The sequence below is a fragment of the Chlorocebus sabaeus genome, chromosome 18, assembly GCF_047675955.1.
Source record: "Chlorocebus sabaeus isolate Y175 chromosome 18, mChlSab1.0.hap1, whole genome shotgun sequence".
Classification (NCBI taxonomy): Eukaryota; Metazoa; Chordata; class Mammalia; order Primates; family Cercopithecidae; genus Chlorocebus; species Chlorocebus sabaeus.
The window spans coordinates 35,860,724-35,876,439 of NC_132921.1; the positions used below are offsets into that span (position 1 = coordinate 35,860,724).

General features: G+C 39.0%; 1 protein-coding gene across 5 annotated transcripts in view; it reads left to right on the plus strand.

Annotated features, from left to right (window-relative positions):
* The window catches only part of HDHD2 (haloacid dehalogenase like hydrolase domain containing 2), a 49,030-nt gene that overhangs the window by 31,203 nt on the left and 2,111 nt on the right, over positions 1-15,716 (plus strand). For 4 of the 5 annotated variants that reach the window (XM_037982356.2, XM_007974106.3, XM_037982357.2 and 1 more), the window contains 2 exons: positions 9,861-10,077; positions 12,162-12,225. In XM_037982356.2, coding sequence (XP_037838284.1) covers positions 9,861-10,077; positions 12,162-12,225 — 281 coding nt within the window. Of the gene's footprint in view, positions 1-9,860; positions 10,078-12,161; positions 12,226-13,415; positions 13,685-15,716 lie in introns of those variants that run through there. The other variant, XM_007974107.3, reaches the window with a different exon arrangement.

Genomic DNA, 15,716 nt, shown 5'->3' on the forward strand with positions numbered 1-15,716 from the left:
TTTTCAAAGACAGGGTCTTGCTCTGTTACCCAGGCTAGAGTGCAGTGGCACTATCATAGCTCACTGTAGCCTCAAACTCCTGGACTCAAGAGGTCCTCCTGCCTTAGCCTCCCAAGTAGCTAGGACTACAGGTGTGTGCCACCACACCTGGCTAATTTTAATTTGTCTTTGTAGTGGGGTTTTGCTGTGTTGCTGGCTGTTCTTAAATGCCTGACCTCAAGTGATCATCCCGCCCCAGTCCCTCAAAGTGCTGGGATTACAGGCGTGAGCTACTGCATCCAGCCTCAGTTTCAATTTGTATTTCTCTGATGAGTAATGTTGTTGAAACCTTTTCATATGCTTATTAGCCATTTGGATATCTTTTGTTGTGATGCACCGATTCAAATCTTTTACGTTTTCCTATTGGGTTGTCTTTCTCTTACTGATTTGTCAGAGTTCTTTTTTTTTTTTAGACAGAGTTTCACTCTTGTTGCCCAGGTTGGAGTGTAATGGCACAATCTCGGCTCACTGCAACCTCTGCCTCGTGGGTTTAAGCAATTATCCTGCCTCAGCCTCCCGAGTAGCTGGGATTACAGGCATGCACCACCACGCCCGGCTAATTTTGTATTTTTAGTAGAAACGGAGTTTCTCCATGTTGGTCAGGCTGATCTCGAACTCCCGACCTCAGGAGAGCCACCCGCCTCAGCCTCCCAAAGTGCTGGGATTACAGGTGAGAACTACTGCACCCTCAGAATTATTAAAGTGTTATATCTTACGAGACTTTGGTTGGATGTATGTACCGCAGATATCCCTGTCTTTGATTTGCCTTTTCACTCTCTTAATAGTATGAGAACATCAAGTTCTTAATTTTGATGTAGTTCAATTTGTCAGTATTTTCTTCTGTTTTGTTTAAGAAATCTTTGCCTACCCCAAGGTCATGAAGATATTTTCCTGTGTTTTCTTCTGTAAGCTTTATCGTTTTACTTTTAGCAATTAGGTGTAGACTCTGTTTTGAATTAATTGTTGTGAATTGTGTGAAATAGAAATTCATTTTTATGTATGGATACTCAGTTGTTCCAGCAACATGTATTGCAAAGACCCATTCTTCCCCCATTGAATTGCAGTTGTGCTTTTGACATAAATCAAATGACTAGATTATTTATCTATACTTTTGCCATTCCATACTGTCTTGATTATTGTAGCCTCATAATAAGCCTCAATATCTGGTAGTGTACATCCTCCATCTTTATTATTTAAGATTGTCGTGGCTATTCTACCTCCTTTGGATTTCCACACAGATTTTGAAATCAACGTGTTAACTTTCACAAACAAAGCCTGCTGGGAGTTTGATACTTCATTAAATCTATGGATTTGGGTAGTAATTACATCTGTACAATAATATATCTTACAGTCTGTGAAAATCAAATGTATCTCCATTTATTTAGGGTGTTTTTTTGTTTTGTTTGTTTTTTTACATTTGTTCTCATCAGTGTTTTATAGTTTTTAGAATGTGGGTGTTAGACATTTTGTTAAATTATTCTTGTCTTTCATATTGTTTGATGCTATTGTAAATTGTATTTTGTCTTTGTTTTTGTTTTTCTGAAACAGAGTTTCGCCCTTGTTGCCCAGGCTGGAGTGCATTGCACGCTATCAGCTCACTGCAACCTCTGCCTCCCAGGTTCAAGTGACTCTCCTGCCTCAGCCTCCCAGTAGCTGGGAGTATAAGCATGCACCACCATGCCTGGCTAATTCTTGTATTTTTAGTAGAGATGGGGTTTTGCCATGTTGTCCAGGGTAGTCTCAAACTCCTGACCTCAGGCAATCCACCCACCTTGGCCTCCCAAAGTGCTGGGATTACAGGTTTGAGCCACCGTGCCCAGCCTTGTATTTTGCTAAATTTCATATTTATTTGCTTTTTGCTAATACATAGAAAGCTAATAGGGTTTTCATATATTAATCTTGTATCCAGCAGTCTTCTTCCATTTACTTGCTAATTCTAATAAATGTTTGTATTAGTAGAATCTTTTGGATTGCATTTCTACATAGACAATTATAGACAGTAATGACAATTTTAATTGTCGCTCCTTCCAGTGTTAAAATTCTTTTTATTTTCTTGCTATATTACACTGTCTGGGACTCCTAGTGCAGTACTGATACACGTGATGATAGTAGATAGCCTGATCTTACTTCTGAATTCAGGGGTAGAACTTTCAGTATTTCACCTCTTCAAGTATTTCTTACTAGGTCAATAAGCTATGTTTGTTTGTTTTTAATCCCAAAGACTTCAAAACCTTTTTTTTTTTTTTTTTAATTCTGATTATAACTAGAAATAGCAGTGCTGAAGTTGTCTTAGATTTTCTATTTTAATTTTTCATTTCATCTGTCACTTTGGATGTATAGTATTCTTAGATTTTTATTTTATGTAGAACATTGAGTCTCTACAAACTCATTACATTTTTTTCAGTAATTAATGAGAGAATTACTGTGTCAGTGTGACATTGGAGGTATTTGGGGGGTTTCAATTAATTAAATGTTAGTGGTATTTTCCTTTGGTGTTTTTCATGATTCACTAGTTTTAATTTGAACTTTTGATAGTTCATGTCTGTCGAGTTGATTGGTATTACTTTTAAGTGTGTTGAATGTTAACACTTTGGCATTACTTAGTTCAGCGATTCTCAACCAGGGACAGTTTTGCCCCCTAAGGAATATTTGGTAAGGTTTGAAGACATTTTTGGTTGTCATAACTGAGGGAGAGGGGTGGTACTGGCATATGATGGGTAGAGGCCAGGAATGCTGCTAAACATCCTATTATACATAGGTCAGCCCCCACAACAGGCATTTTCTGGCCTAAAATAGTAGGGCTGAAAAGCCCTGATCTAATTTAGTGCTTCATTTGAAACTGAAGCCCACAAATGTGAAGTGACTCTCTATTATTTATTTTTAGTATAGTTACTATACTTCCTACATTTATTAATAAAAATAGTTGTCATAGATCAGGACACTGAGGCATGCAGAGGTTCATCCATGATTTAGTTTATTGAATAAACATTTAGCAAAAGGTACCAAGCCTTCTTTTTTTTAAGTAGGAAATACAGTGATGAGTACAACTGATGGGCATTATGGAGAGTGTATTCTAGTGAGGAAGACAGACCAAGCACAACAGGATAAGGATTACCAATTGTGCCAAGTGATATATGAAGGAAAAAAGGGGTTGAAATAGTTACCAAATGTGAGGAGGGAGTCCACTTTATTTAAAGAGAGTTTAAAAATGACTTCTTTGATTTGCCGACATTTAAACTGAAACCTGACAAATGAGTGGAAGAAATCTATGTGGAAAGTATGGGGAACCGTTTCAGGAGGAGGGGGCACCATATGGGGGCTGAAGCAGGAAGAGTTTGGCATGTTTTGAGGAAATGAGAAAAGAGTGTTGTGGCAGGAGCTCAGTCAATAATGGGAAAGGTAACTTGAGATGAGAGTGGAGATGTGGGTTGGGGGTAGATAGGGCAAGGCTTTGAGACTGTGCTAAGGACTTTGGATTTTATGCTGGTTGCTGTGAGAAGCTATTAAAGACTTTTGAGCAGGGGAGGGACATGATCACATCTATTTGGACTTCTGAAAACTCCCACTGTTGTTTATTCAATGGATTGGAATAATAGAGAAAAATGCAGGAAGACCAGTTGTAAGGCTATTACAGTTCAAGTGAAAGAGTAAGACAGTTTTGAGATATTTTTGGCTTCAAAATTGGAAATTACTGGATTTCCTACTGAATAGGGATGTGGAGGTGGTGGGAGAAATTGAGAAATCAAGGATGACTGGTAGGGTTCTGGCTTGAGTAACTGGGAGAAATTATTGAGATGGGAAAGATTGGGGAAGGAACACTTTTGGGGAGTGGGGTGAGAGGGACTTACCAGTTTGATGTTGGACATATGGTAGGTGTTTGACCAGTGCTTAAACTGCAGTATAATTTCATTTCCACATGCTTCATCTTCAGGGGAAATGGTTAAGTTATTTAGAAAGACAGCGTAGTGTTCAGGCATACCTCCTTTTATCGCACTTTGCATTATTGCGCTTCACAGATACTGCACTTTTTTTTAACAAACTGATTTTGCAATAACCCTACATTGAGCAAGTCATCGGCACCATATTTCCAACAGCATGTGCTTGCTTTGTGTCTCTGTGTCACATTTTGGTAATTCTTGTCAATATTTCAGACTTTTCATTATCATTATGTGTTATGGTGATCAGTGATCTTTGATGTTACTATTGTAATTGTTTTGGGGAGCCACAAACCTTGCCCATGTAAGATGACAAATTTAATGTGTGTGTTCTGACTGCTCCACCAGCCAGTTTTTCTCTCTCTTTCCTCTCCTCTGGCCTCCCTATTCTCTGAGACACAATGATACTGAGATTAGGTCAGTTGATAACCCTACAGTGGTCTCTGAGTGTCTTAAGTGAAAGGAAGAGTCATACATCTCTTACTTAAAATCAAAAGCTAGAAATGAGTAAGGTTAGTTAGGCATGTCGAAAGCTGAGAGACTGAAAGCTAGGCCCCTTGTGCCAAATAGTCGTTTTGAATACAAAGGAAAGTTCTCGAAGGAAATTAAAAGTGCTACTCCAGTGAGCACACAAATGATAAGAAAGCAAAACAGCCTTATCACTAATATGGAGAAAGTTTTAGTGGTCTAGATAGAAGCTCAGACCAGCCACAACATTCCCTTAAGACAAAGCCCTAACTCTCTTCAATTCTGTGAAGACTAAGAGAGGTGAGGAAGCTACAGAAGAAAAGTTTGAAGCTAGCAGAGGATGGTTTAAGGAAAGAAGCTGTCTCCATAAACTTGCATTAAAGTGCAAGATGAAGCAGCAAGTGCTGATGTAGAAGCTACAGCATGTTATCCAGCGATCTAACTAAGATCATTGATGAAGGCGTCTACACTAAACAAGAGATTTTCAATGTAGATGAAACAGTCTTACATTGGAAAAATACGCCGCCTAGGACTTTCATAGCTAGAGAGGAGAAGTCAATGCCTGGCTTCAAAGCTTCAAAGGACAGGCAGTCTCTCTTGTTAGGGGCTAATGCAGCCGGTGACTTAAGTTAAAACCTATGCTCTGTAAATAGAATAACAAAGCCTAAATGACAACCCATTTGTTTATGGCATGGTTTACTGAATGTTCCAAGCCCACTATTGAGACCTACTGATCAGAAAAATAGATTCCCATCAGTATATTACTGCTCATGGACAAAGCAACTGGTCACCCAAGAGCTCTGTTGGAGATGTACCAGGAGATCAATGTTGTTTTCATGCCTGTTAACACAACACTCATTCTGCCACCCACGGATCAGGGAGTCCTTTTGACTTTCAAGTCTTACTATTTAAAGAATACGTTTTGTAAGGCCATAGCTGCCATAGACAATGATTTCCTCTGATGGATCTAGGCAAAGAAAATTGAAAAACTTCTGGAAAGGATTCAGTATTCTAGATGCCATTAAGAAGATTTGTGATTCATGAAAGGTCAAAATGTCAACATCAATGGGAGTTTGGAAGAAGTTGATTTTAACCCTCATGGATGACTTTGAGGGGTTCAAGACTTCAGTGAAGGAAGTAACTGCAAGTGTGGTGGAAATAGCAAAATAACTAGAATTAGAAGTAACGCCTGAAGATGTGACTGAATTGCTGCAATCTTATGATAAAACTTGAATGGATGAAGACTTGCTTCTTTTGAATGAGGAAAGAAAGTGGTTTCTTAAGATGGAATCTACTCCTGGTGAAGATGCTTCGAACATTGTTGAAATAACACAAGATTTAGAATATTACATGAACTTAACTGATAGAGCAGCAGAAGGGCTTGAGAGGATTGATTCACAATTTTGAAAGAGTTTCTTTTGTGGGTAAAATACTGTGAAACAGCATCACATACTACAGAGAATTCTTTCATGAAAGGAAGATTAAAATTGATGCAGCAAGCTTCATTGTTGTCTTATTTTGAGACATTGCTGCAGTGACTCAACCTTCAATGACTACCACCCTGATCCGTCAGCAGCCATCAACATCGAGGCAAGACCTGCCCGCAAAAAGATTACGACTCCCTGAAGGCTCAGATGATTGTTAGCATTTTTCAGCAATAAAGTATTTTTAAATTAACATACGTACATTTTTTTTGTACACAGTGCTGTTGCACACTTAATAGACTATGGAAAACCAAAATTTATGTGACTTGCTTTATTGGGATACTTGCTGTATTGCAGTGGTCCGCAGCTGAATCCAAAATATCTTATAGACATCCCAGTATTTGGGAGACTCCCAGATTGGTTTTCAGGTTCCGGGTTCCAGCACTGGTTCTAGCTCTTCTTGATTGGTGCCAGCATCTCAGATGATCTCATCTGTAAAATAGGTCATGTTGGACTTGATGTTTCTCTGGGTCTCTTTCAGTAATATTCTGTGGCTCTAAATTTATGTATTCTATTTTAAATTCCAGGGTACAAGTACAGGATGTGCAGATTTGTTACATAGGTAAACGTGTGCCATGATGATTTGTTGCATCTATCAACCCATCACCTAGGTATTAAGCCCAGTAGGCATTAGTTATTTTTCCTGATACTCTCCCTCCCCCACACTGCCGACTGGCCCGAGTGTTTGTTGTTTCCCTCCCTGTGTCCATGTCTTCTCGTTGTTCAGCTCCCACTTATAAGTGAGAACATGTAGTGTTTGATCTTTTGTTCCTGTGTTAGTTTGCTGAGGATAATGGCTTCCAGCTCCATCCATGTCCCTGCAAAGGGCATGACCTCATTCCTTTTTATGGCTGCATAGTATTCCATGGTGTATATGTACCACATTTTCTTATCCAGTCTATCATTGATGGGCATTTGGGTTGATTTCATGTCTTTGCTTTTGTGACTAGTGCTGCAGTGAACATATGCGTGCATATATCTTTATAATAGAATGATCTATATTCCTTTGGGATTACTGGGTCAAATGATATTTCTGGTTCTAGGGCTTCGAGGAATTGTGTGGCTCTAAATTTAAATCACCCCTTCAGCTTTCTCTTGCTGCTGTGCCTGAGATTTTTATATGGTAGCCCTGCTCCCTGGGCTAGGATTTTTTACACTTTATTTATTCACCTACATGGAATTTATAACCAGAAATTTTTGAATTAGACCTTCTTTGTGCCTTTAAAAAAATTATAATTATAGATACATAATTATTATAAGAAATAATTACGTGACTTGCTTTACTGCAGAAACAAAAAACCCAGAACCCAAAAACCAATCTAGTATTCTTCCAAATGCAGGCATGTCTATGAGATATTTTGAATTTGGTTGCAGATCACTGCAATAAAGTGAGTATCACAATAAAGCAAGTCACATAATTATTTCTTATAATCATAATAATTACATATATATTATTTTTGGAGATAGAGTTTCTCTGGCTGGTCTGGAATCCTGGCCTCAAGTGAGCCTCCCACCTTGGTCTCCCAAAGTGCTGGGATTACAGGCGTGAGCCACCGTGCCTGGCCTCCAGTAGTCTTATAGTTAGACAAAAAATTTTCAGATTTTCTGCTGATATATTGTCTCTGTATTAAAAACAACTATCTTTTAAAATTTTGTGCTTCTATAACAATACCTGAGACTAGGTAATTTATAAAGAACAGAGTTATTTCTTATAGTTCTGGAGGCTGGGAAGTTCAAGATTGAAGGGCCTGCACCAGGTGAAAGCCTTTTTGCCACATCATCCTGTGGTAGAAGGCAGAAGGTCAAGAGAGCACGCATGCAAGAGAGTGAAGGGGGCCAAACTCATCCTTTTGATCAGGAACCCACGCCTGCAATAACTAACCTACTTCCTCAATAACAGTGGAGCTCTCATGACCTAGTCACCGCTTAAAGGCCCCTGTCTCAACACTGTTGCATTGGGAATTAATATCCCAACACGTGAATTTTGGGGGGACAAGCCATAGTCACAGCCGACCTTTTGTTGCTCTGTCTAGCAAGTATAAAAATACTCCAAGTATTGGGGTGGCTCTGATATTTTAAAAAATGTTTAACTATAAAAGATCTTTTAATCCACGTCCTAGAAAACCTTTACTTTTCAGTCCATCCTCAGTATGCCTTGACTCTTCAAAGATTCAGTAAAGCTTATGCTGTGCAGAGAACAGTAGAAGGAGAACTGCTTCCCTGAGAGATGTATAATACTTCTCCAGCCTGGTGTAGAACCAATTCCCATTTAGAGAAGTGTAGAGGAACCCACAGTTTCAGCTGTTCCAGGGAAGGCATTAAAGTACTGCATGGGAATTAAGTGCACACATCAATCAAGCTGATAAGTCTTATCCCCAGTTAATATATAATAAAATATTAACAAAGCTAAATCAAATGAGTTTTCAGTTTAGCTATATAAGTGGAAAGCAATTTTGAGGTCTGTTGCATAAAGAATTCTAGTTCCGTGGTAGAGTAGCAAATAAGTGGGCTTGGGGGTGGGGTGACAGGAGAGGAGATAGATAAGTCACCCGTTAGTAACTCATTGCTGTCAGCTGTAGGTCTTTAAGGCCAACAGCGTGGCTTTGCCAGGTTTCCTAATAGTTGTATTTCAAGAGCAGCTTTAAGAAATAAATTTGTGTTAATATTAGTGAATAAATTTGAAGGATCTGTCCAGTGCTGTGAGCAATCTGTAGTAACTAACAGTAAGGTCCTGTAATAGTATTGGTTTTTACTTAATAAAATATTTAATCATAAATGTCTGAATTCTGCGTCTCCCACAGGAAGGCATTTCCATGCCCACTGACGAAAATAATTTAGCAGTGTCATAGTTGAGCGCTTAATTACTCATAATTGTGAAGGGTAAGATATGATGAATTCTTCCTTGATGGACATACTAAATATTTTAACCAAGTAGATGACTTAAAGTAAATTAAGCTAGTGAGATCATTTATTACATTGGTTAAAAGCGGTTTAAGAAATATATCATGTCCCACATGCCATTAGATGATAATATGTGCATGAGTACTTCTGCCATGTGACTAAAGGCTGTATTATTGTGATGGATGGCAGTTGTTTTAGGTTGGGTGTTGGAAAATGAGTATTAAATTTCTGGGGACTTTTTGACTTGTTTTGTTGTTTTGCTGTAGGTAGAATTTGCTTATCTAATGAGGATTCTTAGCTATAGGTAGAATTTGCTTATCAAAATAATGGGAAAACTCTTTATGTCCTTTTGTCTGATGTGAGAGTATTGTTTGTCCTGTATCAGGACAAAGGAAGGGACCTGACAGGGAAGGGTCTCCCGTAAATCTTTTTCTTCAGGAAAGATGGCCTGATTTGCAAAATAATGTTGAAAGCAGTCAAAAGGTATAAGAGGTAAAAGTGCAAGCAGAAACTCTTTGTAAAACACTTTATTAAAAATTTCTGAATTAAAAAGAAACTTACATTTTGGAGTCTAGGAAACAGGAGTTCAGATATTTTAGGAGTTAACTTAATATGTCACTGCAGCAACAATTGTGTAGTATTGTAAAAGGCTCAGGAGCCTCCTGCTTACCATTGGGGAAGGTTGAAACAACTTGTCTCATTAAGTTAAGCTTCTTCCCTGGAGTGTCTTATTTAGCTTTAGTTCTCTTAATTCTCTTTCCCTAGTGATTTGGGTAAAGTGTCTGAAACCACTAAAGGTAAAAGGTTGAAGCAATCCCAAATTTAATAATCTATCACCTTTCTTTAGTGTATCTGAGTGTAATTCCCAACGCTTCTTTGTGAATTCATTAGAAGACAGTAAGTCGTTAAAAGTTAATAAGAAACTATTTGTTTCTGTGGATGTGAATAAAGCCACTTTGTAAGTCTGACATTCTTTCCCAGTCATAAAAGCCTTGCTTTTAGTCAATTTCTTTTTTGTTGTTGTTCTCTCTAGGTTACTCCTGGATGGAGCACCTCTGATAGCAATCCACAAAGCCAGGTATTACAAGAGGAAAGATGGCTTAGCCCTGGGGCCTGGACCATTTGTGACTGCTTTAGAGTATGCCACAGATACCAAAGCCACAGTCGTGGGGAAACCAGAGAAGACATTCTTTTTGGAAGCATTGCGAGGCACTGGCTGTGAACCTGAGGAGGCTGTCATGATAGGAGATGTAAGTAGAAGAACCCAGGAGGTGCTCCCGGCTCACCTGTCATGCTGGGAGAGCCAGCTTGGAAACACTGCTTTAGGAAATGGGACATTCTCTTACTGTACATAAGTATATAAGTGGCTACCTATAAAACAAGGTTTCCTGTCAATGTTTAGTGGTATTCTTCTAAATAACTGAAATTTTTATTATTTCTGACATTTCTCCATAGCATAATGGCAGATTTGTGTGTTACAATACGTATATATGTAGTTAACGCCTATTATATATATATGTATGTTTATATATTATATACATAGTTCAAAAGCCATTTATATTGCAAGTTAGTTGAATGCTTTAAATGTCTTTTTGAGGAACACCACTACACAAATGAGAACCTATACCAAAGAATTCTACCACTATTGTTTTTTTTTTCTTAGCATATGCTTTATGGAAGAACTTCTTTGTGTGCCACAAATAGCTAAAGATATTGATCACCTTAGCCTTCTGAGTGGCAGGGCTGAGCCTGGGATGATTGGAGGCCCTGGCTGGTCACCTGTGGCCATGAGCATCTTGTCAGTTTCCCCCAGTGTACTAGGCAAATGTTATTTCCTGTGTGTGTCTCGATGGGAAAAGAGCTGGAAAGCACACTGCCACACGGTAAGTTAGTGGCCAGGATTATATTTCAATTTTTAAATAATAACATGTCAAGCTGGGAGGGATCATCACAAATGTCTGGTCCAAAACTCCTCAGTTTATAGACTGGGAAACTGAAGCCCGAAGAGGTGAATCTCCAAGCCTGAATTCCCATAGCTAATTAGTAGCACAGCTGGCAGTAGAACTTGAGCTCAGGACTCCCTCCCTAGCTGTTTTAACTTGTGATGGTGGAAATGTGTATCACAGTCCTCCTGATTTTATCTTCTGTTTCTATAATCATTCACCTAAAATTGAATAGGATAAACCCTGAGCTCAATAATATTTTGAGAAACCATCTTTTGAGTCACACCTGTTCCTCTTGGCAAGCCTTTAGCTGCCTTTCCTAGACAAATGCGTCTGAAGAAGTGGTTATCCGAGCTGGGGGCTTCAGAATTCTTTATCCCAGGAGATGCTGGCCCTGGAACAGGATGAGAGATGGGAAGGGATGCAATAGCTGTGTTCAGCTGCATGGAGGGTTGTTGGTTATCCAGGAAAGTGGTGGTTCCCCCCTTCTCCTTGTCCACATTCACTTTTTCCCACCTCCCTGTCTCTTCTCTCCCATCTCCACTCTTCAACAGGGCAAGTTTAGCTGTAACAGAAAAGGTTTGAAGTTGGACCTTGAATGAGGATTTTGACATTCTGAAACTCATTTTCAAGGGCTGTTGTTGAACAATATTAATGGTTTTTAAGGAAAAAAAAACTTTCTTCAGGCATGGTCTGAATCAATCCTGCTTATTGACATGAGGTGGCAAGATTAATTTTTTTGATTTTTCTTTCAGTCTTTGGAATTTTAATTACCTTGCATTTATCATCATTGAATTTAACCAAGTATATTTATCCTTGTCTTGAATAATGATTAGGAAGAGGAGCTTCTTTTTCAGAATGATCTGTTATTCCCAAGTGTGAAGTGAACATCAGACAGTCAGAGTCTGTTTGAGTATCTGGATTTAACTTGATTCTATCTGTTAGGACAATGGGATGGAAAGTAAGGATAGCATACTACGTGGTCCACAGAAAAGCTGTCTTCTGAATCTAGCTCATTCACTGTCTGCAGCTGGATTATTTACTACCAAATGGATAGAATGCATTTTTCCATGATCTGTTTAATGGGGAGATAAATAGATGTAGGTGTGGCAAAACATAGAGAATTGTAATTGTAACTCTGCTGTCTGTGTTTGGTTACCAAGATTACTACTCTATTGTATACCTTCCACCTCTGAGATACTTCCCTTTCCAAACTTGGAATGCTTCCTCAGAGTATTACATGTGGATTCACCTTTTACATCTTCTCTTTTCTGTTTCAATAAAAAACATGGCATTACAGTTGGACACCCTAGCCTAATGAACAGTTGGTAAAGTTTGTTGGCTAGCTTACTGAAGACACTGCACTAAATGCTTTCTTTATGCTTTTCTAGGATTGCAGGGATGATGTTGGTGGGGCTCAGGATGTTGGCATGCTGGGCATCTTAGTAAAGACTGGTATGTATCTTCTGTATAAAGCATTTTCTAAAACAGTAGAATACACAGTTGGCTTAAAGAACAATCTTTGCAGAAGTGGCAGAGCCCTGGGCATTTTTATTCTCTTTCTGCCACAAAGCAAAAGTAAAACAGCATAGGATTATAGGAAACAATTGGGAAGGGCCCGTGCTGTACAAAGCTAGGAAGACGAGGGCTCAGAGGTATTTTAACACTTTCCCAGAGATAACCATTCCTGATTGACAGCATTTATATTATTTCCTGGATGTACAGTTCACCACAGAGGGATGAAGCAAAGGACCATGAATGGTAGTGCTCTGTGAAAATACCTTTTATTTTTCTGCTGGCTATACAACTGTGCTACCGATTTCTTTAGGAACTGGCCAGCTAAGTGATCTGATTCTTCGTGTTAATATTTGAACTTTTACAAAAATATTTGAAAAACTCTTTTTTTCTCTTTACTTACTGTTTGTGGTGGGCAAAAGGTTAAGAAGTATTTCTGGCACTATTAGGTTTACTTTATATGATATCTCAAATAAATTTAGGAAAAAGGAAAGACCTTAGTGGGGAGGATTCACTAATAGAGTATTATGACCACCATAGACTGGTTAAGTGCCTTGGGTCCTGGTCTCAGCTCTGCACTAACTAGCTGTGTGAGACACGGGTCAAGGTTCTTCCCCTTTTCGGGCCCTGTTAGAATGATGGGATTGGACTGGTCCCATCTCGCCCTCATAGTTTATGATCCTATGTAGAGTGGGACTGATAAAGTCCTTTCGAGGTAAGGAAAGAACAGGCATAAGATCTGTGAGTGGGGCCGAATATTATTGCGTTGGGAACTTAATGTGCTGTTACCGTTAAAATGAAAAGCCCTTCTTCCCCTGCGTGCTGCCCCCAAATGACACCTGCTGCATTTGGAATTAACAGCACATGACAGCCAGAAATCTTGTCTAAGAAATATCATCAGACTCTTATAAATCAAATAGCAGATAAGTGGTTCCATAGATGTCTCTGTGAGCTCATTTGCCTGGTTTCATATCATAGTAGTAAAACTATTTAATAGACTGTTTACAGAAGGGAATATTTAAACATAAAGTCAAAGAAGAGTGACCACTGGGAAATTTTTTAGAAAAAGTGACTATGATGTTTGTTCAAGAAAATGTGGTTGCTTAAAATCTGTTTTGAATTTCAAATAGAAACAAGAAATGTAGATGGAGCTACAATTGAATAAGAAGTATATGGTGAGGTCTGTACAAAGAGTGAAAACACTGTCTGCTTGTGCCTGAGGCCTGAATTGAACCACTGGAGCCTTGCAGATATTAACACCAGTCACTCCAGAATTAACACAGTGGGTTTTTTCGAATGTCTCAGTCAAAATGATCACCTTTCCAGGAACATAACAGCCCTGTGATGTAAGCAGAAAAGAGGAAGAATGAAATAAAATATGGAAAAGTAGCCACACTCACCAGCCTCCATGTATCTTTCTTTTCAGATTTCTGCCTTTTGCTGTTTTATTTTCTCATTATTGAAGAAATCCTGAGATAACTATTTTTGCTCTTGTGTATTATTCCCATGAGTGTTTTTTTGTTTGTTTGTTTGTTTGTTTGTTTGTTTGTTTTTAGCTCATGTAATTAAGGATTTACAGTGAGCTTCAAAATGGTACTTCTGCCAGTGTCTTGATGGGCCCAGCTCTCCCGGCTGGTCTCCACTGGCTCTGTCATCTTTTCTGACTGTCATTTGGTTGTGACCAGCCTTTCACAGGCATCAGTTTAGTCTCTGAGAAGCCGTCAGCATAACACAATCAAGTCCAAAATGTGTAATTAGTAAATCAACTAAGTACAGCTCTTGAAAACAGGCATATTTGTACCATTGATTTTTGGTCAGAAAAATCATGAATAACCCTACTGTTCTAAAAACGTGGAACAGCCAGCTCCATTGATAAATTTTAACTCAGTGCAGTGGACAAGTGCTAGGCTTCCCAGTATTGAAAATAACCGTATTTTAATTAATATTCAATAACAAGTGCTTTTTGTGGATCATCTTGAGCAATTTTGTTTCTCAAGGGGTGGCACAAGGCAGATGCTCAATATAATTTGATCAGTTATTTGTTAAATATTTCTGACTAGTCCTAACCAGAATTTGTTTAGCATGTGAAACAGTCATCTAGAGAAAAAAAAAAAGGATCCTTCTTTGACTTCATATATCATCAACATAGCATCCTGTTTTCTCCCCCCGTTCATCATTTATCCATCCATGAAAGCACAGGTTGCAGCAGTGAGTGAGTCAGCCATGAGCAATGCAGGGAGCTTCATTCACTCAGTGAATGTTATTGAGCCCCTGCTGTGTGCCAGGCACAGTGCTAGGTGCTAGAAATCGAACATATACCTAAACCACTTTTGTCAATTTGTACTTTGTAGAAACCCCACTTGCAGAGCCACACTAAGCAAAAGCCTTTAACTCCATGGCTAAGAAGCTCATTTCTTTGTCCCTTAGACCACTGGATCCAGAAAGTAGGTAATATAGTAATATTTAGTCATTACTTACTTGTAAGATCAAATAGAAACCTTGTGAGGGAGTTTATACCTAATGATATTTAAACTTGGGAAGAAAACTGGCAGTAGAGCTTGCTGCGGGGACCATACTACAGACAGGTGCCTTCAGGGTGCTAACGAGAGTGAGGTATATATTAATTAATTACCTTTGTACATTTGATGCTGGCTGCCTTCCTGTAAGAAGTTACAATCAGTAAGATAAGACAGGAAGCATCTTCTCCACCATGATGCAAAGATGTGGAAAAGAGAGTTTTTCAGGCTTTGTGTTTGTCTGGCAAAGCCTCTTAAAGAAGTAGTTGTAGAAAACAGCATGTCTGTTGTTGAAAGAGCTGAGTTTAGGCATAGAAAACTGGGAAGAGCAGAAGAATCAATAACAGAGACCACAAAGGGATGAGAGAGCAAGGAGAAAGGTGAAGGGCAGAGGCAGCCCTGGTGGCTACAGGGCAGGAGCTGCATTCTGCATTTCCTCCCTCCCTCCCCTCTCTTCTTCCCTCCATTCAGTCTTTAAAAAGATATTTACAGGGTGGTTACTATGTGCTAGTCACTGTGTTAGGTACTTGGAATACACTGGGACATATAACAGATATAGTCCCTGCTCTCAAATAACTTAGTCTTCTTAAATGTGAGACATGTTAAAAAAATAAATGCATAATTACAAATTGTTGTAAATGTTCTGGAGGCAAAGAACAAGGTGAATGACAAGGGAGGGGTTTTAATTTGGATGGGAAGGTGGGGTCTGACCTGAAGCATGAAGGAGGTAGTCAGGTGAGAAGAATGGAATGACAAGGGAATGGCAGGTATGAAGGCCCTCAGAAAAGCCAAGTCCAGTCTGGAACTGCAGCCTGGTGAGCCAGTAGCACATGTTTAGGTGAGAGGGTTGCTGGGACTGTATGACAAAGGGCTTGGTAAGCAGCAGTAGAGATTTTGGATTCTTTCTGAAAGGCA